The 27,079-nt window shown below is 37.6% G+C and overlaps 1 protein-coding gene across 6 annotated transcripts in view; it reads left to right on the forward strand.

Moving 5' to 3' along the window:
* The first annotated feature begins 22,516 nt into the window (after nt 1–22,516).
* Nucleotides 22,517–27,079, forward strand: part of CD96 (CD96 molecule) — a 104,953-nt gene continuing 100,390 nt past the window's right edge. For 3 of the 6 annotated variants that reach the window (XM_027867586.1, XM_027867602.1, XM_027867610.1), the window contains exons 1-2: nt 22,517–22,725; nt 26,399–26,755. In XM_027867586.1, the coding sequence (XP_027723387.1) occupies nt 22,665–22,725; nt 26,399–26,755 (418 nt within the window). In that variant the 5' untranslated portion in view covers nt 22,517–22,664. The remainder of the gene's footprint in view (nt 22,726–26,398; nt 26,756–27,079) is intronic. The other 3 variants (XM_027867619.1, XM_027867593.1, XM_027867624.1) reach the window with 3 other exon arrangements.

A 27,079-nucleotide genomic window follows, 5' to 3' on the forward strand; every position in this document is an offset into this window, starting at 1 on the left:
GACCTATGCTTTGGCATAATTCAAACCAAAGAGAGCTGTTTTATTACTGTGTCACCCCAGGCCTTGAAGGAGGCTGATCAAGTTTGTGTCAACAAGACAGAGTGGGCCAGCCTTAAGTGTGTGGGGCCCTGACAGGTCTTTGGTTTATGCGTGACATTTTAATGCCAAGAAGAAAGAAACTTGCCAGAGTGAAGCTTAAAAGAAAAGTCAGAGGCAGGTGTTGTCTTAACAACTGCATAAACTGAAATGAGTGAGAGTGAGCCCGGGGAAACATTCTACCCCTTTGCTATCAGAGAGAGCATCCTTAGGCAGGCAAGTACTCCCCACTCTGGGTTGATAGCACTAGCAAGAGTATTCAAGCCCAGTCTGCTCCTACTTTTTTTTTTTTTTATAAAATCATTATTCTAGGCAAAGACCATTACTGGTCTTGTGGCTCCAATCCAGCTTCAAAATATCACCTACGCACGAACACTAACTTATTTAGGGACCACTGCTGGCTACGGAGCCCAGTCAAATTGTGTCATCCATTTGAGATACCTCGGGCGAAAGCACACTCTGATCACAGGTCCTTAGTTCCTGGGGAAGCAATAAAATGATGGCGACATATGAAACTTCCAGGGAAATCCAATATCTGAACACAATATGAGATTGTAGTCAAAACCAAACGAGAATAGATTCATTTTGCTTTATTTCCCACTTTGTCACCTGCTTCTTGGGGAAAGAAAAAAAAACCCTAAATATGATAAATTAGAATCTTTGGACCAGCTCTGGGTACAGACTGGCCAATATTCTGCACTTCTGCCACTTTTATTTGTTAGCTGAACTGGTTAGGGTAGAGGCTCTCTGCTATCCTTTTCTCCCTATGCCATCCCCAACACCGACACATTTTTTTTCTTCCAATACCCAGTGTTTCTCAGATTTTAACAAAATATTTTGAGAACTTAGTTGGGACTCCTTAAAAACCAACAAACAGATGGATTTCCTAGTATATGAGTGCTATAGAATGGAAACAGACCTAAAAGGCACGACTCAATTTGCAGATGAAGAAACTGAGACTCAGCAAACTGCCTAAAGCCCCCATGTAGTAAGTACCAGAGTCAGAATTTCAATCCAGCCCCCTGCCTCCAAGTCTAGTGCTCTTTCCAAAATTAATAGGAATTTGTATGATTACTCTATATGAGACAGATTTGCCCAGAGAAATTAGGACCATCGTTAAAAAAAAAGCACCATAGCTATCAATAGTACATGAGATGCTCAATATATGCCTATGAATGTCTCTTGTGCCTGACTCTCTTAAGGAGCCTGCTGTTTTAGTAAGAACTTATATGATCCTGGGTTGGCTAAGATAGGGAAAATGACAATCCAAGCATTTCTTATTGGCAAATCAATGTAATCAATGCATTCATTTTTCAATGTATTCATTGCCAAACCAACATTTTTGTAGTTCAGTTCCTTCTTCTTGTTATTTAATTTGGTTTTGTTTAAAGGTTGGGCTTTTTAAAAACTACTTTAAGAGATTAAGGAAAACTGAGCAAGCTCTTCTTGTCAACCCAGTTGTATGAGGCTAAAATTAATTTACTGTGACATTGATTTTCAAAGATCTGAAAAAGGCCTCCATGGTTTGGAAAAAAATACCTTTGGGATTTCAGAGTGCATCTGCCAGAATGAAGACAATCTGTAGCTAATTTATTATAATTTTCTTTCTTTTCCCCCCTCCTCCTAGATAACTAGTATATATGCCATCATTCATTTAATAAATATTTATTGTACCTACAATGTGCAAAGCATGGTCCTAGCACTCATGCAATTGACGTACACTGAGTGATCAAACTATCTTTAATTGAGTCATAGAATGATAACACTGCAAGAGATGGTAGAAATCACACAATCCAAACTCTTTCTTCTACCTACTAGAAAACTGAGGTTTAGAGAGGATATGACTTAAGTATCCCAATTAGTTAATTATTAAGTTGGAACTAAAACCTTGAACTCCTGGTTCCCAATTCAGACTTTCTCTGTTTCTGTATTTGACCTTTCCATTAGCAAATTATTCACACACACACACACACACACACACACATATATATGTATATATACGTATATATATATATATACGTATATATACTTATTTTAAAAACAAAATGTGATTTTTCCAAATAGCTGGTGCTCTAAACTCAAGTTTGTGCTTGGAAATCACTATGACCACCTTCGGCTTTGTATATCCCTACCAGTGTTAAGGAATAAAATGTAGCTGGGCAATTTTGTTAATGATGGATGATGGGACCAAATAGAACACATAATTTTTCTATAGCTCTTTTGATTCTGCACAGTTGATAGGAGTGGGGAATAATAAAGCCAAACTCTCTTTGATCAAGGAATGAAAGCATAAATTGAATGGAAAAGCATGTTTTTGCAAAATTTTATTCTTATGATTTGAAAAACATATAAAACAGTACCATCCATTCATTGTTCATTTATAAACTAATAAAAAATGTTATTCCCTTGTATCTGAGTATTACTTTAGATTTAGATAATACTCCACTTGGTTTCACAGAGTGTGATTATTCAGTGTTGTCCCAAATGACTGAATTAACCTCCATTAGAAATGTTTCTCAAGCACCCTTCATGACAGTGCACTTCACAATGGCATTGTAATAATGACTTGTCAGGTTGGGAAGTCACCGTGTATACTCTTGTATATGGGTAGACAAAAATATAGGTGTATGCATATTCATTAGCTATCTTTCAAACTCCAGCCATCAGTTGAGTTCTTCTTTCTTACTTCCATAGGAGAAAGCACCATGTCTGAAACTGTGTAGGAAAGAAATGTTTTCATCATCTGCTCCTGTTCCCAGGAGAGACAAATGCTCCCATTAGTTGTAACCTTCAGATCAGGGGTTCTTAACCTAGGATTCATGGCCCGCCATCCATTAATAGATTTCAGGGGGTCAATGAATTTGGGAACTTGGATGAGGCAAAAACACATCTCCATTTTGATTAATCTTTAACTGAAGGTTAGTATTTCCTTAAAATATATATATATATACACATATATATATACACATATAAAGATACATATATACATTGAAGATATGTATATGTGTTCACAAACATATACCTTATTCTGAGAAGAGATTCATAGGTCATACTACAAAAGGGGTCTGTGACACAAAAAAAGGTTCAGAACCCCTGCATTAAATGGTCTCCCCTTTTAAGTTAATACTAGCCAGACCTCTGAATATGGGTCTTTGAACTGAGTTCAGTGTTATTTCCGGTAATGAGTTCTCAAGGTCAGAAGGAGGTATGGTTCAGGGGTTTATCTCGATGATGTCTTACATTAGTCTGCCACACTCTTTTGATGATGTCTGCCTGGGTCAGTGGCTCTAAAAATGAGATGAAAGTGACTAAGGCTAGGATGTATAACATAAGGGCACTTGGTTATTTTGTTTGTTTTCAGTGATGTCTTCAGTAGACAGTCAATGTGCCAGAGCCAAAAAGATGAAGTCTGCCACTAGGCACAACTTAGCAGTTAAAAATAACAGGGTGGTCTCAGTAGAAAAGGGTAAAATCCCTTTTTGTATCTTATCTCAATGGCTAATTCTTAACTGTGGCTTATCCACCCAGCTGCTAGTGCCTTTCTTCTGAAATTATTGCATATTTACCTTGATTGGCTATCAGGTTATATGTGTGTGGGCTGGTTTTTTTTTTTTAATGTATGTAAGCTCCTTGAATTCAGAGATAACTTCATTTTCATATTTCTATCCCTAGCACCTAGCACAGTGCCTGGCCCATAGTAGGTGCTTAATATGTAGTCCTTCCCTTCCCTTTCCAGTTGCTTCTTCACAGCTTGGCAATGTAGGAGTTGCCATCCCCCAGACTTTGTGAATCTCCATTTCTTACAAAAACAAAACAATAGATTAATGCAGAATATCAAAGGAAAGCAGAAGCATAATTGTAGTATTAATGCCAAGTTCAATTCAATTAAACAAGCATTTATTAAACACCTACTGTGTGCCAGGCATTGTGTTAGTTTCTGGGAATATGAAGAGAAAACTTTAACAGAGGCAAGTAGGTGGCACAATGGCTAGAGCTCTGGACTGAGTTCAAATCTAGCCTCAGATATATATTAGTTGAGTAACCTTGGACAAGTTATTTAACCTGTTTACCTTAACTTAATCAACTGTAACATGGGGATTATAATAGCAGTTATCTCCTGAGATTGTTGTAAGGATTAAATGAGATGATATTCCTAAAGCACTTAACTGAGTTCCTGGCACATGATAAGGCTACTTGGTTTCTTCCTTCCTTAAAAGTCTCAGCCTTTGGCTCAGTAGATAGAGCTCTTGGAGTCAGAAGGACCTGAGTTCAAATCTGACCTCAGACACTTGAGACTTACTAGTTGTATGATCCAGGACAAGTCACTTAACTCTGATTGCCTTGTAAAAAAAGAAGTGAATAAATTATGGAAACATCAAAAAAAAAAGTCTCAGCCTTTAAGCAGCTCACATTCTGTTATTCTAAGTTAACCACAAAATATGGTGAGGAAAACCTCCAAATATATTTGCTTCAAAATAAGTTTGCAGCATTTTTTTTTAAACCAGAGATGGGTTACAGTACTGAAAAGTAAGTATGTCCAGGAAGTTATTATAAAAAATAAACTCCCAAACATCTAAATAACCATTTAGGCTAGTACTGAACAATGGTCCTCCGTTAAGTTCATTCAAATAAACAGAAAATTGAGGAGATCCTGGTCTCATTCTGACTTGCCGAGGGACTTGGGTAGGTGTCTGTAGGATCTTTTTGTAAGATGGTTGACTCTTCTTGATGGAAGTGGTGGGGAGAAGGAAGAGACAGGGAGGAGAAGGAAGGAGAGAACTTAGAACTTAAAATTTGAAAAAAAAAAAAGAATGTCAAAATTATTTTTACATGTAATTGGGGGAAAATAATTTTTTTTAAAAGATAGTTGACTTTCTTGAAAAATGCATTCTGAGGCAAAATCATTATGGAAAACGCTTAGGTAACACATGATTAAATCACAATCCCTAGGAAGCCAACAGGCAAGAACTTTCATGTAATTATAATTTTTGACTACCTGTGACTCGTAGTATTAGGAAGCAAATCCCTCCAATGATACCACATGGATAATAGGATCATAAAATGAAAGAATCTAGTCCAAGTTTCTCATACTATAAATGAGGAAACTGAGGCCCAGAAAGGATAAATAACTTGTCCAAGAGAGTAAGTGATGGAGGTGATTTGAGCCCAGGTTCTTTGATTTCAAACCCTACTCCAGTACATTGTCATATTAATCTCATCCGACCCTCCTAATAACTTCAAAAAATAGAAAGTAAAAGTATTATCCCTGCCTGGCATGCTCACGAAAAAATTTAGTCTCAAGCTCATGCAGTTGGTAGCAGAACTAGGTTTTGAACCTGGGTCCGGTGACTCAAATTCTAGCACTGTCTTGCATTGTTTTAGGTTTGCTTTAACTGGGGAATTACGATTTCCTAAGTGTGGAAAACTTCCCTCATCTGTAACGATGAGAATTGTCTGTGACACTAAGGGGTCAAGAGATTTGCTCTTGGACTCCTAGCTAGCTTGTATCAGACATGGGAATTGAACCCAGGTCTTCCTGACTTCCTGACTCCAAGGCTAGCCCTTTGTCCACTTTATTCACTGAACCGCTCCTCTCCTTGCTTTGTTATTTTAAAATGTATCTTGTCTCCATATTTCAACTGTAGAACTTAAGAGTAGGGATTCAGTTCAATCCAACAAATATTTAAAGATATTCTACGTGTAAGGCATGGTACTCGGTGCTGAAGAGAAGAGATTGTTAAGAAAGAGATGCTCCCTGACCTCAAGAAGCCCATAATCTAGCGAGGGAAGATAATGTATACTCTGCATGCTCCAAGGTATTGATGATGGTGCCCTGTCAGGAAGTGGTTGAGGATAAGAGCTCAACAAGGATCTGTTGGTTTATTGACAAAGCCAAATATTCACTATTCCTAAAGTGAAGGGCGTTGAATGGGCATTGCCTCAGACAAACTGAGACCTGAAAAAAGATCTTAGTTTAAAAGGGCCAAGGTCACCCGCTGCGTCTTGGGCCGTTGCCGGTCCTCCTGACCTTTGTCTTGCCACTAGATTCCCATGACTCTGGAGGAGAGAGTGAGGTTGATGACTTTGCACAGCTCTGCCTCACTTAAATCCAATTCATGAGCAAGTCAAGACATCGCCCTTGTGATGTCACTGGTCCTTTTCAAGAATGAAGGACAAAGGGAGCTAGGTGGCGCAGTGGATAGAGCACCAGCCCTGGAGTCAGGAGGACCTGAGTTCAAATCTGGCCTCAGACCCTTGACATTTACTAGCTGTGTGACCCTGGGCAAGTCACTTAACCCCAATTGCCTCACCTTAAAAAAAAAAGAGAGTGAATGAAGGGCAAACAACAACAGCAACAATAACAACAACAACAAAACCACGTTACTCCCCTGCTCAGGAAATTTTAGTAGCACTCTCTTCCCTCTTGAATAAAATATGAATTCCTGTTTGGTTGTTAGAGCCCTTCATAAGCTAAAGATAACCTACTTTTCCAGATTCCTTATACATTACTTTCCTTTACACACTCTGCATTCCAGTCAAGTTAAACCTACTTTCTGTTACTCACCCAAGGCACCACATCTCCCATCTCCATGTCTTTGTACAGGCTGTCCCTCATGCCTGGAATGTGCTCCATCTCACCTCAGTCTCTTAGAGTCCCACCTTCTTTTAAGGCTTAGCTCAAGTATCACCTCATACTTGAGGCTGGTCCCAATTAATGCAAATAACAAATCCATCTGCAGGCAGCTAGCTGCATTGTAGATAGAGTGCTGGGCCTGGAGTCAGGAGTTCAAATTCAATCTCAGACACTTACTATGTGACTAGTGACAGACACTAGCTGTGTGACCCTGGGCAAGTCATTTACCCTTTGCCTGCCTCGGTTTCCTCAATTGTAAAGTAAGAATAATAATAGAACCTACCTTCCAGGGTTATTTTAAGGATCAAATGAAATAATATTTGTAAAGCACCTAGTAAAGTTTCTAGCACATAATAAGTGTTGGAGAATTACTTGCTTCTTTCCTTATCTGAAATGGTCACATTATTTGAATTTAAAATGCATATTTCCATTGAGCTAGAACCAATTACCATATTTCACATAATTACAATTTCAAATGGTATGAATTCAAATTTATTCAAGCACATAAAGGGTTTCACTATTTGCTCAAATCGGGTCCTACCTGTGATCCTAATCCCTCCCACAATAAAAATTAATTTGTATTTACTTTACATGTATTTTATATTTATCTATAGTTGTACATATTATTTCTTCTATTAGACTGTAAGCTCTTTGAAGGGAGGAGATATTATATTTCTGTCTTCTTATGCCCATTACCTAGCATGGGGCCTGGTATATGGTACATATTAACAAATGATTGTTTATTCATTGATTGAGTTGTTGAAAGACAAAAGCTTGAAAATCTACTACCATTTTCATTACTTATTGATTTATGATTAAAAGTCAAAGTCAAAGACAGGCCTATGAGTGACCTTGGTGCTCACTATGTTCAAATGTTATTCTTTTTCTCAGCTTCCTGTTTCTGGACTTGTTCCTTTCTCCCTGGAGACAAGTGGTGGTGGTAGCATTTAAAAGACATTTGGTCCAAAAAAAATACAATCATAGCTTGCCTAGAGCAGAAATTATGTGTGCTCCTGCTTCTCTTTGTAAATAATTGAATTTGTCTCTTAAGTTCAAGAAGTTCAAGATTCCTTTTTATATGTGGAGCTGACTGGTTCTGTTTTCTTCATATATGCACCAGACTGTAATCTAAGGCAGAAGAAATAGCGTGCGATTGAAATTTTGGTGAACAGGAAGAATGATAGAGGAGATTGACATGTCTTCCTTAGAAAAGTTATTTTTAAACATAAAGAATGCCTGTTCTCATGCTGAAAAGGCCTTTAGAAAATACTACTGGGATTGAAAAGTCGGTGGGTGAAATTCCCATCACCTGGGATACTTTCGAATATGAGTTGTTGGTGCCATCTGCTGCTTGCAAACAGCTATTGAGGAGCTTCCATTGGAATTATGAAAAGGTAGAAGGACAAGGCATGTATAGGAGTTTGAGAAACCGGGTTTACTGAAGAAGCCCCAGAGGCAATATCCCATTATTCCAAGCCATGGGCATTTCTAGGGACAGCAAATTACTGCCATTTTCTGCTTCACTCAACCCATGCCTCTCTCCTTCTCCAAGAAGAAGCTCCCCCAAGTCTTTGCCTACAAATTACTGAGCAACTGTTTTTGATAGTCTAATGCTAATTAGAGTCAAGACTTGCTTTTTCTTTTTCTTTTTCTTTTTTTAATGAAAAGTGAGTCTCGGGATCTTGGAATAGAAACCTGGATTTTTCCCTTCACTGAATTTTTGAGAATGCATTTTAAAGAACATAGAATCATAGATTTAGACATGGAAGGGACATTAGAGGTCATTGAACCCAACCCTCTCATTTTGCAGAGTAGGAAACTGAGGCTCAGAGAAGTTAAATAACTTCTCTAGGGTCACTTATCCACTAGGTCTTCCTGACCCTGAGTCCAGAACTCAGCCCTTCTACTGATTCTCTGTAAAGATTAGGTAATCTTTTCACATTTCAAGGACTGGATAGCAGGGGAAGTAGAAGATACTGATGAGACTTAGATCTTGGTAGCTTTCTCCTTCTGTGGGTTCATCAAAAGCAGAAAAACCATATAAATGGCTCCCATTTATATAGCATTATGAGGTTTATAAAGAGAATCTGAAGTTACTTTCTAAGACTATACACCCCAAAGTTTCAGAGCAATTGCCGATCTGCATTGGCAGGAGTTGCACTGTTGTTTTGTTATTGTTGTTGTTTGCTTTTTTTTGTTTGTTTTTTAGGTTTCAAAAATTCACTTTATTCCAATGTGAAATGAAGATGTGATGGTTAAACAAGAAAACCAAGTTCTTGATCAGCTTGTGGGGACACATTTTGAAACAAAGTGGTTGGATAAACTGGACATGTTAAGGTCCTTGGCCCTAGGGCTTCAAGTGAACGGGAGAAGGTGGCATTTCACATGCTAGACCACCCTCTTAACATATACATCCAGTGTACAGAGCATTTTTCCCTACTCTCTTTAATAGACTGGAGACAGGCAAGTAGCCCACGAAGGAAAAACAGAGGGTGGTACCTGAGACTAAATAAATCACAAACCTTTCCTAGGGGGGAAAAAACCTACTCAAAAGTGTAACTTCATTAAAACATCTGATCCTTTCGGGTAGATTTGGGAAATAAATATGATTCTGTCAAAACCAGCCTAGCTTTTTTTTTTTTTTAAGGTAGGTGCAAAATTTTATTTGGGGTTTAGGGGAAGAGCTCCAGCAAGTCACTGCTTTCCCTCCACCATCTTGGCTCCGCCCCTCCAAGATTTTATTTGGAAAGGTTGTTTGAACAGTAAATGGAGACAAATTTTTCTCTCAGCCTTAGACTATGCTTACCTCTTACCCAGGCTTTTATCCCACTTGGAAAACTTAATAGAACTGTTATGAACTGTCAAATTTTATCATTATTATTATTATTTATAATAATAATGATAATCTTAAGAGTTATATAAATACTAACAAACCAAGTACAGAGTAAATTGCCAAATAAAACCTAACATTTGAATTATTTATGTTTTACTTAAAATAAATATATAGCCAATATTTTATACTCCATAAAAAGGAGAGACTGAATTAGCCTAGAGGGTCTATTCCATGGAACACACTCAGAAGTGCCACTGCTGGTTCTGATGGGTAATACTGGGCATGCTCCATGTAATGGTCCCTATAGGCTAAGTCCATCCAGTATTCCAATGGACCCAGGATTTCATCATTGCAAGTATTCCTTCCAATGGTATACATCGTAAACTATGTATCTACTCCCTCTCAACATGTGAGATTCAGGTACATGTTCTGCCAACTCTTTTACACTTTTGTGGGCACAATTACACCTCTGATCCCTCATTTCTACACAATCAGCATGCCTTCTTTTCTGATCATACATTTCCTGCATGATATCTTCTGTGATACTTCTTTCACGCCAGTCATTATTGCTAATACGTTGCCACTTACTAATGCCCAGTATGCATCTGCCCATTGTCCTTTGGGCCACTCACAATTTTGACTTTTTCCAGGTTTGTATTCCATGATCTGCCACCACGTGAGAGTTTTATTTGAGAGTGGCTTTGGAGCATCAAAAGAAAAACATGCTCATCAGTTGTGGAATGACTAAACAAATCATGGTATATACAAGCAACAGACTCCTCTAGTGCGGAAGTGTCAAACACATGGCCTCCAGGACACATGCAGCCCATAATACTCCTGAGAATGACTTGAACCAGATTAGAATGTAATTGGGAGATATTTAACAAAATAAATAATAATATGAGATATAGATAATATTACATTTTAAAACTAAGTCATTATGTGGCCTAGAGGAATCTTCATGTAGTGGTTCCCATTTCTAATTGAGTTTGATGCTAGCATGATAGTGCTCTAAGCAATGAAGAGGGTCATTTCAAAGAAATCTGAAGACTTGTATGAACTGATGAAGAGTGAAATGAACAATTTATTCTATAACATTAACATTGTAAAAACAAACAATTTTGAAAGACTTAAGGACTGTGATCACCACAATGATCAATTGGTCCACAAGATTAATGATAAAAAATACTATCCATCTTCTGAAAGAGAAGTAATGAACTAATATGTAAAGTGAGACATACATTTTTGGACATGACCAATATGGGGTTTTGTTTTGCTTGATGGCCAGCTTATTTTTTTTTATGTTTTCTTTTTCTTTTCTTTTTTTCAGTTGGGCTGGAGGAGGAGAAAAAATCAATCCTTTATAATTAAAAAAAGAAATTAATTTTTAAAAAATTAATGTAGGGACAGTCTTGAATTGATAGTCACAAAATCATAGAATTTTAGAACTAGAAGGGAACTTAGGGTTTATCAGCTGGGCAAAGGTATCCATGACACAGGAAAGGATAAGAACTCCTGATATAGTCCCTCCTCTCTATTTTACAGACAAACAAGCCCAAAGAAGATTTGCCCAAGGACACACAGGGTAACTAGGTGTGTGGCACAGTGGATAGAGCCTCAGGACTGGAGTCTGGAAGACTCATATTCCTGAGTTTAAATGTGACTTTTGATACTTACTAGCTGTGTGACCCTGGGCAAGTCACGTAACTGTTTGCCTCAGTTTCCTCATCTGTAAAATGAGCTAGAGAAGGACATGGCAAACTGCTCCTGTGTCATCACCAAGAAAACCCCAAATGGAGTCACTAAACCCAACTGAACAGCAACAAAGGGCGCATAGCTAGTAAATCACAGAAACTCCGATACGGGTCCAGGGTAAATTCATTCTCTTTTTCAGCTTTTAGGAGAACTGACCCTATTCTCTGTGCCCTTGGGGACGTCATTTCATTTTTCTGAGCCTCAATGTTTTTATCAATGGACGAGGTGATTCCTGAGGTTCCATCAAAGCTAACATTCTACATGTCTACATATGATTGGTGTGTACCAGGAAATCCTTCAGTGGCAGTACAAGTAACCAGAGAGTAAAGAAGAACTTGGGTGAGTGTATGTTTGCACACCTGCTATTACCCTTTGGGGGTGATATGATGGAGACTTCATGACATCCTTTCAGCCCTAGCTGGTACTGTAGTCCCTATACATAAGATGAATACCTTCAGAGACAGGCATCTCTTCCCTTCCAAGCTAGGAAGTAGGGTTGTGGGTTGTGGGTGGAAATTATGTAGTATCAAAGGGAAAACTAGCAAAATTCAAACTGAAGGAATTCTTCCTATAGGATGAGAATTTCTATTAAATATACCATGTCTAAATCTACAAAAAGGTAGTAGAGTTGAGCCTTTGGAATCAGAACCCGAGTTTAAAGCTTAACTCAGAAGCTTTCTGCCTATACTATCATAGACCCTTAACCTCTCAGATTTTGTTTCTCCATCTTTATAATGAGCACAATAAATTTGTACTATCTATTTCACAGAGTTGTAGTGAGGGAAATATTTTTCAATCTAAATAAAGGTAGCTATGGATTCATCCATATAAGGATTTCTAGGTGAGAAAACCAACAACTCCCAGTGCAGACTGGCAAATGTCCTGCATATTGCAGACTGACAGAATTGCTTGGGGGTTCTGAGAAGGGTCATCCCTGTGTCAATATTAGTTCGAGGAAGGAACTGAACCCAGGTCTCTCTAACCCTGAAACCATCTCTCTGACCACTCTGCTATCCTGCCTTGCTTTATATACTGCTTTTTAAATATGAATTGCTATTATTTTTTGGACCAGAGTTGTGATTTCTTCGATATTGGGAACTCTGGATGAGGAAATTTCGTATATTGGAAGGCTAGCACAAATGTATATATAATTCAATGCAATTGAACAGTAGTTATTGACTGCCTTGCCATACATCAGGCACTGAGGTTGGTTCTGGGAACAAAAATGAAAGTCATTGCTTTCAAGAAGATTACATTCCACCAGATATATGTTGAAGGAAAGTCTAGAGCAATTCTTTCCTTCTCCAGATGATTGGCTCTGTTTACCTTCAACTGGGTTGAATTGACATAAGGTCTGTATGGAAAAATTTTAGTTGTGCAGCTGTGAAGACTGCATATTTACTTTACGCTGTGTAATTCAGGAAGGTTGTTTTTTGTAGAGTTTCTTTTGGTTTGTAATTTTGGTAGCACAGCTAACAAATTGGTCAGATGACTTGTTAATGGAAGTATTATTGCATATAGTCTCTAAAAAGAGACTAATGAATTATAGCTCAATAACCAGATGCCCATATTTGTAGTTCAGAGAGTTGTTATTACTAAAATTATTTTCCTGGATTTTGAAGAGGCCAAATTTAGAGAGGGCAGCTAGGTGGCACAGTGCATAGAGTGCCAGGCCTGGAGTCAGGAAGACTCATCTTCCTGAGTTTAAATCTGGCCTCAGTCACCTACTAACTGTGTGACCCTGGGCAAGTCACTTAACCCTCTTTGCCTCAGTTTCCTTGTCTGTGAAATGAAGTGGAGAAGGAAATGGCAAGACCACTCCAGTATCTTTGCCAAGAAAATCCCAAATGAAGTCGCAAAGACTCAGACACCGCTAAAAAAATGACTGAAATATTTAAGGCAGTTCTAAATCACTTGATAATTATTCTAATGTCTCTTTTTGAAATCGGAGACAATTTTATCTTAAGTCACACAATGATCGAATTTGAGAGGAGCAAAGGACTTGAACATCCATTTAGTCCAACCCACACAGCAAAGGGATCTTCATTATCACATTCCCGAGTGGTTCTCCAGTCTCTGCTTAAAGACCAGCAGTCTCTCAAGGCAGCCAGTTCCACTTTGATACAGTTCTAGTCATTAGGAAGTTTTTTCCTGACATCAAGATCCATTTCTCCATGTTCTGCTCCAGAGGGCCAAAGAGAATGTCTAATCCTTCTTCTGTAGCATGACCCGTCAAATGATCAAAGAAACCTATTGTAACATTCCCTTCACCACCCTCTCCACCCCCTCAATTCCACCCCCTCCACCCTCTCTTTTTCTGTTCTCTAGCCTAAACATGCCCAGATGCTCTAAAAATTTTTTCAATTTTTTTTTCAATTTTTTTCTCTCCTTCCTTCTCCCATTGGGGGAAAATAGGGGGAAAAACACTTGTAATAAATTCTCATAGTCAAAGCAAATGTCCACATTAGCCATGTTAAAAAATAAAACACAACTATATCTCTTTCTGCATCTTGAATCCATCACCTCACTGACAGGAAGGGTGAAACAGAACAAGTGTTTATTAAGTGAATACCTTGTGCCAGGCACTGTGCTGTGTTTTATGGATATTACCTCATTTGATCCTTACATCAGCCCTGGAAGGTAGGTGCTATCATAATCCCTTTTGACAGCCAAGGAAACTGAAGCAGACAGAGGTTAAGCAATGTCATACAACTAGTAACTGTCTGTGGTTGGATTTGAACTCAGGTCTTCCTAACTCTAGGTTTCTTGTTCTATCCACCGAACCACCTAGCTGCCTGACAGGATATAGATAGCATGCTTTGTCATCAGTCTTGGTCATTGCATTTATCAGATGGTTTCAGAGAAACCTGGTAAGACTTGAACAGACAAATGTAAAGCAAAGTGAGCAGAACCAGGAGAACAGTGTGTATAATAACAACAATGTTGTAAAGACAAAGAACTAGTGTTCATATGAAATGGATCCAAGACTCTTTCACATCCTGGTTGCTTTCCCATGGATATTATCTAGCTTGCCAATCTCTTCTTTAAACCATAACACTCAACTTCTGCTTCCAGGAGCCAAGAGGGTGGAGTAAAAAGGTAGTCGCTCTCACCCTCCCCTATCAACCTCTGAAAGTCCAGAAAATATTGCCCCAAGAAAAACCCTGGAACAGCTGAAGCAGAAGAAAGATGGGGAGCAGCAGCACAGTAGTCCAGGTAGCTTGAGGGATAAATGGGAAAGCCCCCTCTTGCCCTGAGGGAAGGGGAGTAGTACAAAACAGGAGACATCCCAGCAAGCTAACAGAAAGACCCACTTTAGCACACCAGGAAGAAATCCTGACATCCAGGTGGTGGAGCAGGCAAACACCAACACCTGGACCACTGAGTGCCTCAGTGAGGGCAGGGGAACTGGTAGAAACCAGCTCAGAAAATCACCAGGTGCCTCAGCATTCTACAGCAAGTGGGTCTCCCAGTGCCTCAGCAAAAATAAGGGAAGCAGCACTACAAAGGGCCCCAGGTGGATAAACACCCTGCAACATCCATCTGAAAGGAGCTGAAGAAAGTAAAAGGAAAGGACAAGCAGACAACCTAGAGTTGCCTGAGAGTTCCAGCCTTGCTGATTCCAGCCCAACACCAGGTAAAGTGCCAAAACCCTACAGCCTCCAAATGCCAACATCGGAGGCCCCAGTACACAAAGCCAGTGACCAAGACCTAGGCTCCCAACACAAGAAGCTTGGGTCAGTGCCCTCTGCTCCCCAGCAGGAGAGTTTAATCTCTTTTGCAAAAAGAAACACACCATAGATTCATATTATGAGAAGAGTGAAAGTCAAGGCAGAAATTCTGAAGAGGACAACGCTGTCAACAAATCCACATCTGCAACCTCAAAAGGTAATATGAACTGGTCTGAAGCCCAAAAAGCCTTCTTAGAAGAGCTCAAGAAGGATTTTAAAAGTCAAATGAGAGAGGTAGAAGAGTCCTTAAAAAATATTGGTCAACTGGAAAAAAAGTACACTGAAGAAAACAAGTCCCTAAAAAATACAATTGGCCAAATGGGGAAGGAGGTACAAAATCTAATAGAAGAAAACAATTTGTTAAAAATTAGAATCAGGCAAATGGAAGCTAATGACTCTGAGAGCAAGAATCAGTCAAACAGAAACAAAAAAATGAAAAATAGATAAAAATGTAAAATACTTCATTGGTAAAACAACTGACCTGGAAAATCGATCCAGGAGAGACAATTTAAAAATTATTGGTCTCCCTGAAAATCACGATGAACAAAAGAGCCTGGACAGTATCTTTCAGGAAATCATAAAGGAAAACTGCCCTGAGGTCCTAGAACCAGAAGGTAAAATAGACATAGAAAGACTCTACTGTATCACCTCCTGAAAGAGATCTCAAATTGAGAAACAATTTAAATATCATGGAACCACAGTCAGGATTACCCAGGACCTTGCAGTTTCTACATTAAAAGGCTGTGAATCATGGAACATGATGTTCCCTAAGGCAAAGGAGCTTGGATTACAACCAAGGATCAACTACCCAGTGAAAATGAGCATGATCTTTCAGGGGAGGAGATGGATATTCAACAAAATAGGGGACTTCCAAACCTTCCTGATAAAAAAACCAGAGCTCAACAGAAAATTTGATGTTCAAATACAAGAACCAAGAGAGACATAAAAAGGTAAATGGGGCAGAAAGATACAATATGTGGTTAATAAGGGCAAACTATTTACATCCCTACAAGAGAAGATGACACTTGCAATTCTTGAGAACTGTGTTGTTATTATACCATGCTAAAGGAGTATACATAAAGGGGGTGGATATAAGTTGACTTTGATATAATGATTAAAAAAAATCTAATGAAGTGGGTTAAATGGATCCAAGTAAGTGGATTGGTCTGATCTAAGAAAACATACTGAGAAAGGAGGAGGCAGACAAGGGCAAATTACATTACAGCAAAAGACACAAAAACCTATTACAGCAGAGGGGAAGAAGGGAGTGGGATGAGCATTGTTTGAATCTTACTGTCTTCAGATTTGGCTCAAGAAGGGAATAACATAGTCAGTTAGGTATAGAAATCTAACTTGCCCTGTAGGCAGTAGGAGGGAAAAGGAGAAAGAAAAGGAAGGGGGGATAGAAGGGAGGGAAGAAGCAGTAAGGGTAAAGGGGAAGAAAGAGAAAGAGCTAATAGAAAGGAGGAGGGACCGAGGGAGGCAGTGGTCAAAAGCAAAACACTAGTGAGGAGGGAAAAGGAGAAAGGAGAAGAAAAGAATAAACAGGGGGGGAAAGGATGGAGAGAAAGGCACAGATAATAATCATAACTGTGAATGTGAATGGGATGAACTCTCCCATAAAACAGAAGCATATAGCAAAATGGATTAAAAACCATAATCCTAAATGTTGTTTAAAGGAAACACATTTGAAAAAGAGTGACACACACAGGGTAAAGGTAAAAGGTTGGAGCAGAATATATTATGCTTCAGCTGAAGTAAAAAAAGCAGGGGTAGCAATCCTGATCTCAGACAAAGCAAAAGCAAAAACAGATCTTATCAAAAGAGATAAGGAAGGAAACTACATCCTGCTAAAAGGCACCATAGACAATGAAGTAATATCATTACTAAACACATATGCACCAAATGGTATAGCATCCAAATTGTCAGAGGAGAAGTTCAGGGAGTTACAGGAAGAAATAGACAGCAAAACTATACTAGTGGGGGACCTCAACCTCCCCCTCTCTGAACTAGATAAATCCAACCACAAAATAAACAAGAAAGAAGTTAAGGAGGTGAATAGAACATTAGAAACGTTAGGTATGATAGACCTGTGGAGAAAACTGAATGGGGATAGAAAGGAATATACTTTTTTCTCAGCAGCACATGGCACATACACAAAAATTGACCATGTACTAGGGCATAAAAACCTCACAATCCAATGCAGAAAGGCAGAAACATTAAATGCACCTTTTCAGATCGTGATGCAATAAAAATTATATGTAATAAAGGGCCATGGAAAGATAGACTTAAAAAATAATTGGAAACCAAATAATCTAATCCTAAAAAATGAATGGGTCAAACAACAAATCATAAAACAATCAATAACTTCATTCAAGAAAATGAATGACAATAATGAAACAACATACCAAAACTTATGGAATGCAGCAAAAGCAGTTCTTAGGGGAAGTTTTATATCTCTAAATGATTACATAAATAAAATAGAAAAAGAGGAGATCAATGAATTGGGCATACAACCAAAAAAACTAGAAAAAGAACAAATTAAAAATCCCCAATTAAGCACCAAATTAGAAATACTGAAAACCAAAGGAAAAATTAATAAAAATTGAAATTAAGAAAACTATTGAACTAATAAATAAAATTAAGAGCTGGTTTTATGAAAAAAACAATAAAATAGATAAACCTTTGGTTAATTTAATTTAAAAAAAAGAAAGAAGAAAACCAAATTACTAGTATCAAGAATGAAAAAGGTATATCTACCACCAAGGAAGAGGAAACTAAAACAATAATTAGGAACTATTTTCCCCAACTGTATGCCAGCAAATTTGACAATCTTAGTGAAATGGATACATATTTACAAAAATATAAATTGCCCAGATTAACAGAAGAGGAAGTAAAATACTTAAATAACCCCATCTCAGAAAAAGAAATTGAACAAGCCATTGATGAACTCCCTAGGAAAAAATCTCCAGGGCCAGATGGATTTACATGTGAATTCTATCGAACATTTAAAGAACAATTAATTCCAATACTATATAGACTATTTGGGAAAATAGATGAAGAAGGAGTCTTACCAAATTCTTTTTATGATACAAATATGGTGCTGATACCTAAACCAGGAAAAGTCAAAACAAATAAAGAAAATTATAGACTAATTTCTCTAATGAATATAGATGCAAAAATTTTAAACAAAATATTAGCAAACATATTACAGCAACTTATCATAAGAATAATACACTATGACCAGGTAGGATTTATACCAGGAGTGCAGGGTTGGTTCAATGTTAGGAACACTACCATTATAATTGATCATATCAACACCAAAACTAAAGAAACCACATGATCATCTCAATAGAAGCAGGAAAAGCTTGTAACAAAATACAACACCCATTCCCACTAAAAACATTAGAGAGCATAGGTATAAATGGAGTCTTCCTTAAAATAATAAATAGCATCTACCTAAAACCTTCAGCAAGCATTATATGTAATGGGGACAAGCTAGAAGCATTTCCAGTGAGATCGAGGGTGAAACAAGGCTGTCCATTATCACCACTGTTGTTCAATATTGTACTGGAAACGTTAGCTTTAGTAGTAAGAGAAGAAAAAGAAATTGAAAGTATTGGAATAGGCAAAGAAGAAACAAAACTATCACTCTTTGCAGATGATATGATGATATCTTAGAGAATCCTAGAGAATCAAGTGAAAAACTACTTGAAATAATAAACAACTTTAGCAAAGTTTCAGGCTATAAAATAAACTCACATAAATCATCAGCATTTCTATGTATTACCAACAAAGCCCAACAGCAAGAGATAGAGAAATTCCATTTAAACTTACAAAACACTTTTCACACAAATAAAGTCAGATCTAAATAATTAGAAAAACATCAGTTGCTCAAGGGTAGGCCGAGCTAATATAATAAATCATCAAAACTGCTTGGTACTGGCTAAGAAATAGAGTGGTAGATTAATGGAATAGGTTAAATATGCAAGACACAGTAGTCAATGATTATAGTAATCTATTATTTGATAAACCCAAAGACCCCAGCTTCTGGGATAAGAACCCACTCTTTGAAAAAAAAAACTGCTGGTAAAACTGGAAAAGAATATGACAGAAGCTAGGCATTGATCAAAATCTCACACCATATACCAAAATAAAGTCAAAATGGGTTCCTGATTTAGATATAAGGGCTGATAATATAAGCAAACTGGGAGAGCAAGGAATAGTTTACTTATCAGATCTATGGAGATCAGAAGAATTCATGACCAAACAGGAGAGAGAGAACATTACAAAAAGCAAAATGGATAACTTTGATTACATTAAATTGAAAAGGTTTTGCACAAACAAAGCCAATGCAACCAAGATTAGAAGGAAGGTAGAAAATTGGGAAAGAATTTTTACAACCAGTCTCTCTGATAAGGGCCTCATTTCTAAAATATATAGAGAATTAAGTCAAATTTATAAGAATACAAGTCATTCCCCAATTGACAAATGGTTAAAGGATATGAACAGGCAGTTCTCAGATGAAGAAATTAAAGCCATCTATAGTCATATGAAAAAATGCTCTAAATCAATATTGACTAGAGAAATACAAATCAAAACAACTCTGAGGTACCACATCACATCTATCAGATTGGCCAACATGACAAAACAAGAAAATGATAAATGTTGGAGAAGATGTGGGAAAATTAAAACACTTATGCATTGTTAGTGAAGTTGTGAAATGATTCAACCATTTTGGAGAGCAATTTGAAACTATGCCCAAAAATGTGCATACCCTTTGACCCAGCAATAACACTTCTAAGGCTATATCCCAAAGAGATCACACAAATGGGAAAATGACCCACATGTTCAAAAATATTCATAGCAGCTCTTTTTGTGGTGGCAAAGAATTGGAAATTGAGAGGATGCCCATCAATTGGGGAATGGCTGAGCAAGTTGTGGTATATGAATGTAATGGAATACTATTGTGCTATAAGAAATGATGAACAGGCTGACTTCAGAAAAACCTGGAAACACTTGTATGGTCTGATGCTGAGTGAAGTGAGCAGAACCAAGAGAACATTGTACACAATAACAGCCACGTTGTATGATGACTAATCTTGATAAACTTAACCCTTCCCAGCAATACAGTGATCTAAGACATCTCCAAAGGCCTCATGATGGAAAATGCTATCCACATCCAAAGAAAGAACTATGGAGTCTGAATGCAGATCAAAGCGTATTATATTACAACATCACTAATGTCAAAATACGTTATTAGGAATGTATATTGTGTAGCCTATATCAGATTGTGCACCATTTTGGGGAAGTTGGTGGGGAGGAAGGGGGAGAAAAATTTTAAACTCAAAAGCCTATGGAAGTGACTGTTGATAAATCAAAATAAGTTAATTTAAAAAAAAAACATAACGTCCAGAACTGAGCACAATACTCCAGATGAGATCTGATGAAGGGAGAGTACAATTTCAACCTTCATGTTGTCATTGTTGTTGTTATTGTTGTTGCTGAGTCATGTCTGACTCTTTGTGACCCCCTTTGAGGTTTTCTTGGCAGAGATACTGGAATGGTTTGCCCTTTCCTTCTCTAGCTCATTTTATAGATGAGGAAACTGAGGCAAACAGAGGTAAATGACTTGCCCAGGGTCACATAGGCAGTAAGTGTTGGAGGCTGCATTTGAACTCAGGTCTTCTTGATTCTCCATTGTTCTACCTAGCTGCCTACTTTATCACTCTTATTTCCCCACATTTTTCTGCTGTCCACCAGGGGTCGTAGATCCAGAACTGGAGTGGATTTTAAATATTATCTAGTCCTGCCTCCTCATTTTACAGATGAGGAAACGGAGACCTAGAGAGGTTAAATGACTTCCCCAAAGTAACACAGGTAGAATGTGGCAGAGCTGGTGTTAGGACTCCAGATTCAGCATTCTCTCTGCTGTACCTTACCCTTCCTTTTCTCCTATTCCTCTGCCAGGAGCCAGGTAGCTTAGTGGCAAACGTCCTAAATTTGAAATCAAAAGACCTGGATTTGAATGCAGGCTCAATCACTTCCTGTTTTTGGTACTCTGGACAAGCCATTTAAACCCACTTGACTTCAGCTTTTCTAACTAAAACATTAAAGCTTTTGCTCAGAAACCATTCTCTTCTTAGTCTCAGACTTCTCTAAGAGGATGTTTGGGAGCAGGGCAGGCTGGGGATTCCTTCAAGTCCCATTTATATAATGGTCGCTGTTCAGTGACTGAGGTTAGGCTAAGCTCAAGAAATTCTACTCCTAGTTGCCATGTTGACCACCAGCCAAGGAGGAACTGTCTTAGTCAGCATAAAACAATAGTAATATAGGAAAATGAATGAGGAAAGTAGATGGGAAGGTCCTCTAATCATTGCACTCCTGGCCAATTAATATGTTCCTGCAAGAAGGGGTAGGAGGGAGTATATAATCAAATCTATAAATCAATCTATTATTTCTTGTTGCTACGCGGACTATTTCTTTGTAATTCTGTACCCTAAAGCACTAAGGTGAAAGGAATGCATTTTAAAATTGAAGATAAAAATGTAATCCACAGTGATTTCCTATTTATTAAGTGGTTCTTTTAGCTCCTGGATAGATAGGGGCTATACTTGTGATTTCACCAGTAGAGAGAACTCCCAGGTGAGAAAATTTCCCCTACCAATGCAGGTCAGAACCATTTCTGCAAAACTTACAGTCTTAGAGTATTGCCTAGAAGATAGAGAAGTTAAATAAGTCATCCAGAGCCACACATTCAGTGTGCAAAGGGACTGGACTTGAACCCAAGTCTTCTTGGCTTTGAGGCTAGGTCTCAATTTACTGCCTCTCCTAAAGAAAAAAAAAGTATGAAAAATCAAACAGGTTCACAGTTGCTATGCATGGTTTTCCTAGCTTATTCTTATTTCTTTATTATATTTTTATTCTTATTTTATTTATATTATTAAATTGTATATATTATAAAATGTTATGTTAAAATATATCATATTTATGTGTTATGTGTATTATTTACATTTATTTTTTTCTTTTTATTCTTATTTTCTTTATTATCTTCCTGGCTTAATTTTCAAGAAACTCCCTTCACTGGAAAACTTTGTGTGTTACTCCTATAGGAGAGAAATTCTGGACAACACCCAAAAATATACACAAGAACACTCTCCCAGAAAGAGTATGACTTTTTTTTTAAGTAAATTTTCCTTGTAACTTTTGTTTTTAGGTCACAATCCCTTCTGTATTCCTTTTCCCCCTCCCCAAAGTTGAACAATGAAGTTAAAAATCACCTGTAGTATTAAAGAGCATGCAGATGCCCGTCTTGCTCTGTAGACCTTTGAGAGGAAGGAGGTAAGACCAGGAGTTTGATCACCCTGTCACAGAACCTTATACTTTCACACTTACTAATTAGAAATAAACCTCAGCTACAAACCACATAGCTTCCTGTCTAGTGCTCATTTCCTGGAGTATTGCCAAACAAGAAACAGCCTCTTATATGTTATATACTTAGTCTATTTTTTTTCTCGTACGGAACAAACTATTTCAGTTTATTTACTCTGGTGGAAATAACCAATTCACTCCTATGACCATAATGGAATTACTGATGTAGGCTGCTTCAGAGACTATGGAGAAGAAATGGACATATGGAGTTATCTATTCATTCATCCAGATCCATCTTGTCTGGGGTAAGCCTCCTAGCTGTACTTTGTTATCAGAAAGCTATTTTTTTTTTTTAGGGCAAATGGGGCCTTTGTTTATTTTTTAAAATAACCTGTAAATGTCTATTGAAATGGGTCACTAAAAAGAAAATCATTAACAACATCTTTAAGAGTATATATTTAGTTGTACAATGGATAGATTACCGGGCCTGGAGTCAGGAAGACTCATTTTCCTGAGTACAAATCTGATCTCAAACACTTACTAGTTATGTAACTTTGGGCAAGTCATTTAACTTTGTTTGCCTCAGTTTCCTCATCTGTAAAATGAGCTGGAGAAAAAAATGGCAAACCATTCCTGTATCTTTGCCAAGAAAACCCCAAATGGGGCCACAAAGAGTCAGACACAACTGAACATCATCTTCCCTCTCAACTTATAGATGTCACATCTCAATATGGAAAAAGAGGAGTAGAAAGTGATATTGCTTCTCTGCTATAAGATATTTTCACCTACTCTTTGCTAAGAACTCCTAGAGTAATTTAAGAAATTATGTCTTCTATTGGCTGAAATGCTTTCTGAACAATAGTCGGGATAACTCTAAAACACTGGGGAAAAAATCATATTGCTGGAGATGCAGAGAGACTCCTTAACACCATTTCCTCTCCTAAGTATCTTTTTAATATAAAAAAGGCACTTTTCCTCCAAATACAAAGGTCCTTGGGAGTTGAGCATATCTTGGATTTTAATGAGGTATGTGCTATAGTGGACCTGGGAGACAAAATAGAGCATCCTTATGTCAGTAGGAACTTGAAACTCAAGAGCCTCATTTAAAAATAGAAAGGAGAAAGATGAGTTTTTGCATTCCATAATATGTGTATATTAGAGTGTGTCCCAATGTCTCTGGAATTAACTGACTTACTCAGACAGACCATAATGATTAAGAAGCATTTAAGGAGAATTTCTATATCAAAGAGGACATTGCATAATAATGACTATAGAATAAAATTTAAAAAAAAACACAAACATGTCGTGAGGCACCACATACCTCTCAGGCCTCAATTTTTTCACCTATAAAAGTATGACAATTCCTTTTTGCTGAAAACCCTTACTTGGTCTCTGTTGCTTCCTATCTTTAAAAAAAATAGTCTTCTGTTGTGTATTTGGGTCATATTTACCGTAATATTTTAGTGCTCAGTGTTGAATGCTAAACTAATGCAAATAGTATTATTTAGAACCCTGTGAAAAGTATCACTATTTAAATTCACCATTTGAAACTGCCCATTTAAAAATTCCTCCCCTGCCCCCATCCTTGGCAAAAATCTTTTTTTGATGTCTCATTATGGTATAAACATAGCCCTGGGTTCTCCAAGATTGTGTATGTCTGCCGAAAACAAGGTTGGTAACTCCTATCAAGCTGGAACAACTTTAAATAAGGAAGGAGCAGCCCCATTTTGTAAGAGAGCTTAAGAAATGGATTCTTTTACATCTAAGACTTCAGACTGCTGAGCCGGAGTAGATAGTACTGGTCAATTGGATTTTTTAATTTTTTTTTTATTGTGGATTTAACAATCTGACTCATACTAATTGGGTTAATTTTCAAGACTAGCCTTTCAGCTAAATCTTCCCCTTCTTCCTCCTTAGTACCTTGAACAGAGAGGATAGAATATGGAAGACTCTGTAATGATTGTTTTGATAAAGATGTTGTTATCCCAACCAGAACAGGGTTCTTAACCTCTTCATGTGTGTGTGTGTGTGTATGTGTGTGTTTGTGTCCTAGACGTTTTTGACAATCTGATGAAGCCTATGGATCCCTTCTAGAAATGATGTTTTTAAATATAGAAAATAATAAGATTATAAAGGAAAACAATTATATTGAAACATATTTATCAAAATACATTATTTAAAAGTTCAAAGGTCTCAGGTTAAGGACCCCTTCTCTGGAAATTGTATTAGCTATCCCAATCTTCCAAATGTTAGTTTCATCTGAAATTTACTATGTTGTATGATATTATATACATATATATGTACATATTTAATTTATATATAGTAAATATGTTGCAAAATATGTTGTATCATATGTAGGTCTAAAATTTAAACCAATCCAATACAGTCCAAAAATCATTTAATGATAACATGTTTTGTACTAAGCACTATGCAAGATGCATGGGATATGAAGACAAGATAAAAAATGGTCCTCACCCTCAAGGTGATGACATTCTCCTGGAGGGGTGGGTTAAAAATAATATGCTAAACATCTAAGTCTATACATGATGATTTAGGATGAAGAGCAAAAAAAAAAATAGACTCAGGAAAGGTTTTGTGTAGAAAATGACACTCAAGCTGAACCTCGAAGGAAGCTAAGGATTCTAAGAATTGGAGGAAAAGATGTAATGCATTCGAGGAAAGGGAAGAAAGCCTTTGTTGTAGTTTGTCCTTTCTTCTCGAATCATGGCATCAGGAAGATGATGCCATGACTAGCAAGTGAACTGGATTTAAGTGAGGGAGGGTTGTACAAAGTCACCAACCTCCTCCGGAGCCATCTGGGTCCAGTGGCCAGATATGGATCAGGACATTTGGAGATGGCCCCAGATATAGTGGGAGACCATGGCCTGACAAAGTCACAGAGGTAAAAGATGGAACGTTAGGTTCAAGCAAGTGCCAGTTCAGCTGAAACTTAGAGTACATTAAGGGGAGTGTTGTGCAATAAGCCTTTAAACATAAGCCAGAGTCAAACTATTTAGTGACTTAGATGTCACATTGAGAAGCTTACATTTTCCTAGAGACAATAGAGAGCCATTGAAGTTTCTTTGCAGAGGGCTGGCATGAGCAAACTTCTGTTTTAGAATGTTTTAAAATTTCAATTTTTTTTCAATGAACAAACATGTTTTCTCTTCCTCCTATATTGCCTCCCTCCCCAAATGAAAAAGAAAAATAATACCCTTATAACAAGGGTGATGTGAAACAAATTATTCCCTTGTCCATGTTCAAATGGTATATCTCAATCTGCTCCCCAAGTCCATCACCTTTCTGACAGAAGGTGTGTGGCATGTTCCCTCATCTGTCCTCTGAAATCATAGTTAGTCATTAAAGAGATTATTTTGACAGCTTGTGTGGAGAGCAGATTGGATCAGGGAGAAGCTAAGTGCCAGGAGTCCAATTACATATCTGTTGTAACGGATTAGGAATCAGGTGATGTGGGCCTGAACTAGGGCTGTAGACATATGTGGAGAAAAGAGGATAGATGTTCCAGATGCTGTGAAGGTAGATTTGACAATACCAAACACATTAATTGATCTAGGAAGAGAAAGTGAGAAGACACCAAGGTTCCAAATATTAGTGCCTGAAAGGATGGTGTTACTCTTAATAGAGATAGGAAACACATTATCAAACCAAGGAAATCATCTTGAATTTTAAAATTCTCTTATCAAGAACTGTGTCATTGTTCTTATTTTCGAACAGGCTGAATTAGATTCAAAGGCAAATAATTTTTACCAACTCATTCCTAGCTAGGTGGATGAGTTGGCTCAGCCTATCCTGATACTAAGTCCTCTGGGCCACCCAGATTCCTCTCTACCACCATAAAAATGAAATGAAATAAAAATGATGAGTTCTCCCAGTTTGATCAGCAATTCCAGAAACTGGTCCTGGTGGCCAAGGGAAAGTGAACCAGATAAACTGACGCTTGGTATTCTTTTCTTTTAGGCCTCTTAGAAGGAACATTTGATGAAAGAAATGTCATCTATGCTTCTCTTGGCACAGATGTGAACTTGACATGTCAGACTCAGAAGAGAAGCTCCTTGGTGCAGATACAATGGTCCAAGATCACCAATAGCACAGAAATGATAGCTCTCTACCACCCTCAGTATGGCTATTACTGTGCCGCTAGGACCTCCTGTGAGTCCTTAGTATCATTCACTGAATTGTCACGGAATGTTTCAGAATGGGTTTTGCACTTGAGAAACGTGTCTACTGCAGTGAGTGGGAAATATGAATGTAGCTTTACTTTGTATCCAGAGGGTACTGGGAGAATGGTCAAGAACGTCCTTGTACAGAGCGAAGGTAAGCAATAGAAATTGAGCATAATAAGTATGGGAGAGGTGGTTGTGCTTTCTTGTATTATTTCAAATTAAGGAAGGAGCATGGTGTAGTGGGTAGAGACCTGGCCTTGTAGCTAGAAAGACCTAGGTTCAAATTCTGCCTCTAATACTCACTATATGTGTGACTCTGTGCAAATATGTGACTTAGATGCTCGGTGCTCTTGGCCAGTGGTGTCAAACTCAAATTGAAGCATATCTCTGCTGACAGCATATTGACTTAGAAAATCTCATATCAACATTTTCTATATTGTCTCTTAATTTATTTTTAAAAAAATGTTTCCCAATT

The sequence above is a fragment of the Vombatus ursinus genome, unplaced genomic scaffold (assembly GCF_900497805.2).
Source record: "Vombatus ursinus unplaced genomic scaffold, bare-nosed wombat genome assembly UNPS02001419.1, whole genome shotgun sequence".
NCBI classification, from domain to species: domain Eukaryota; kingdom Metazoa; phylum Chordata; class Mammalia; order Diprotodontia; family Vombatidae; genus Vombatus; species Vombatus ursinus.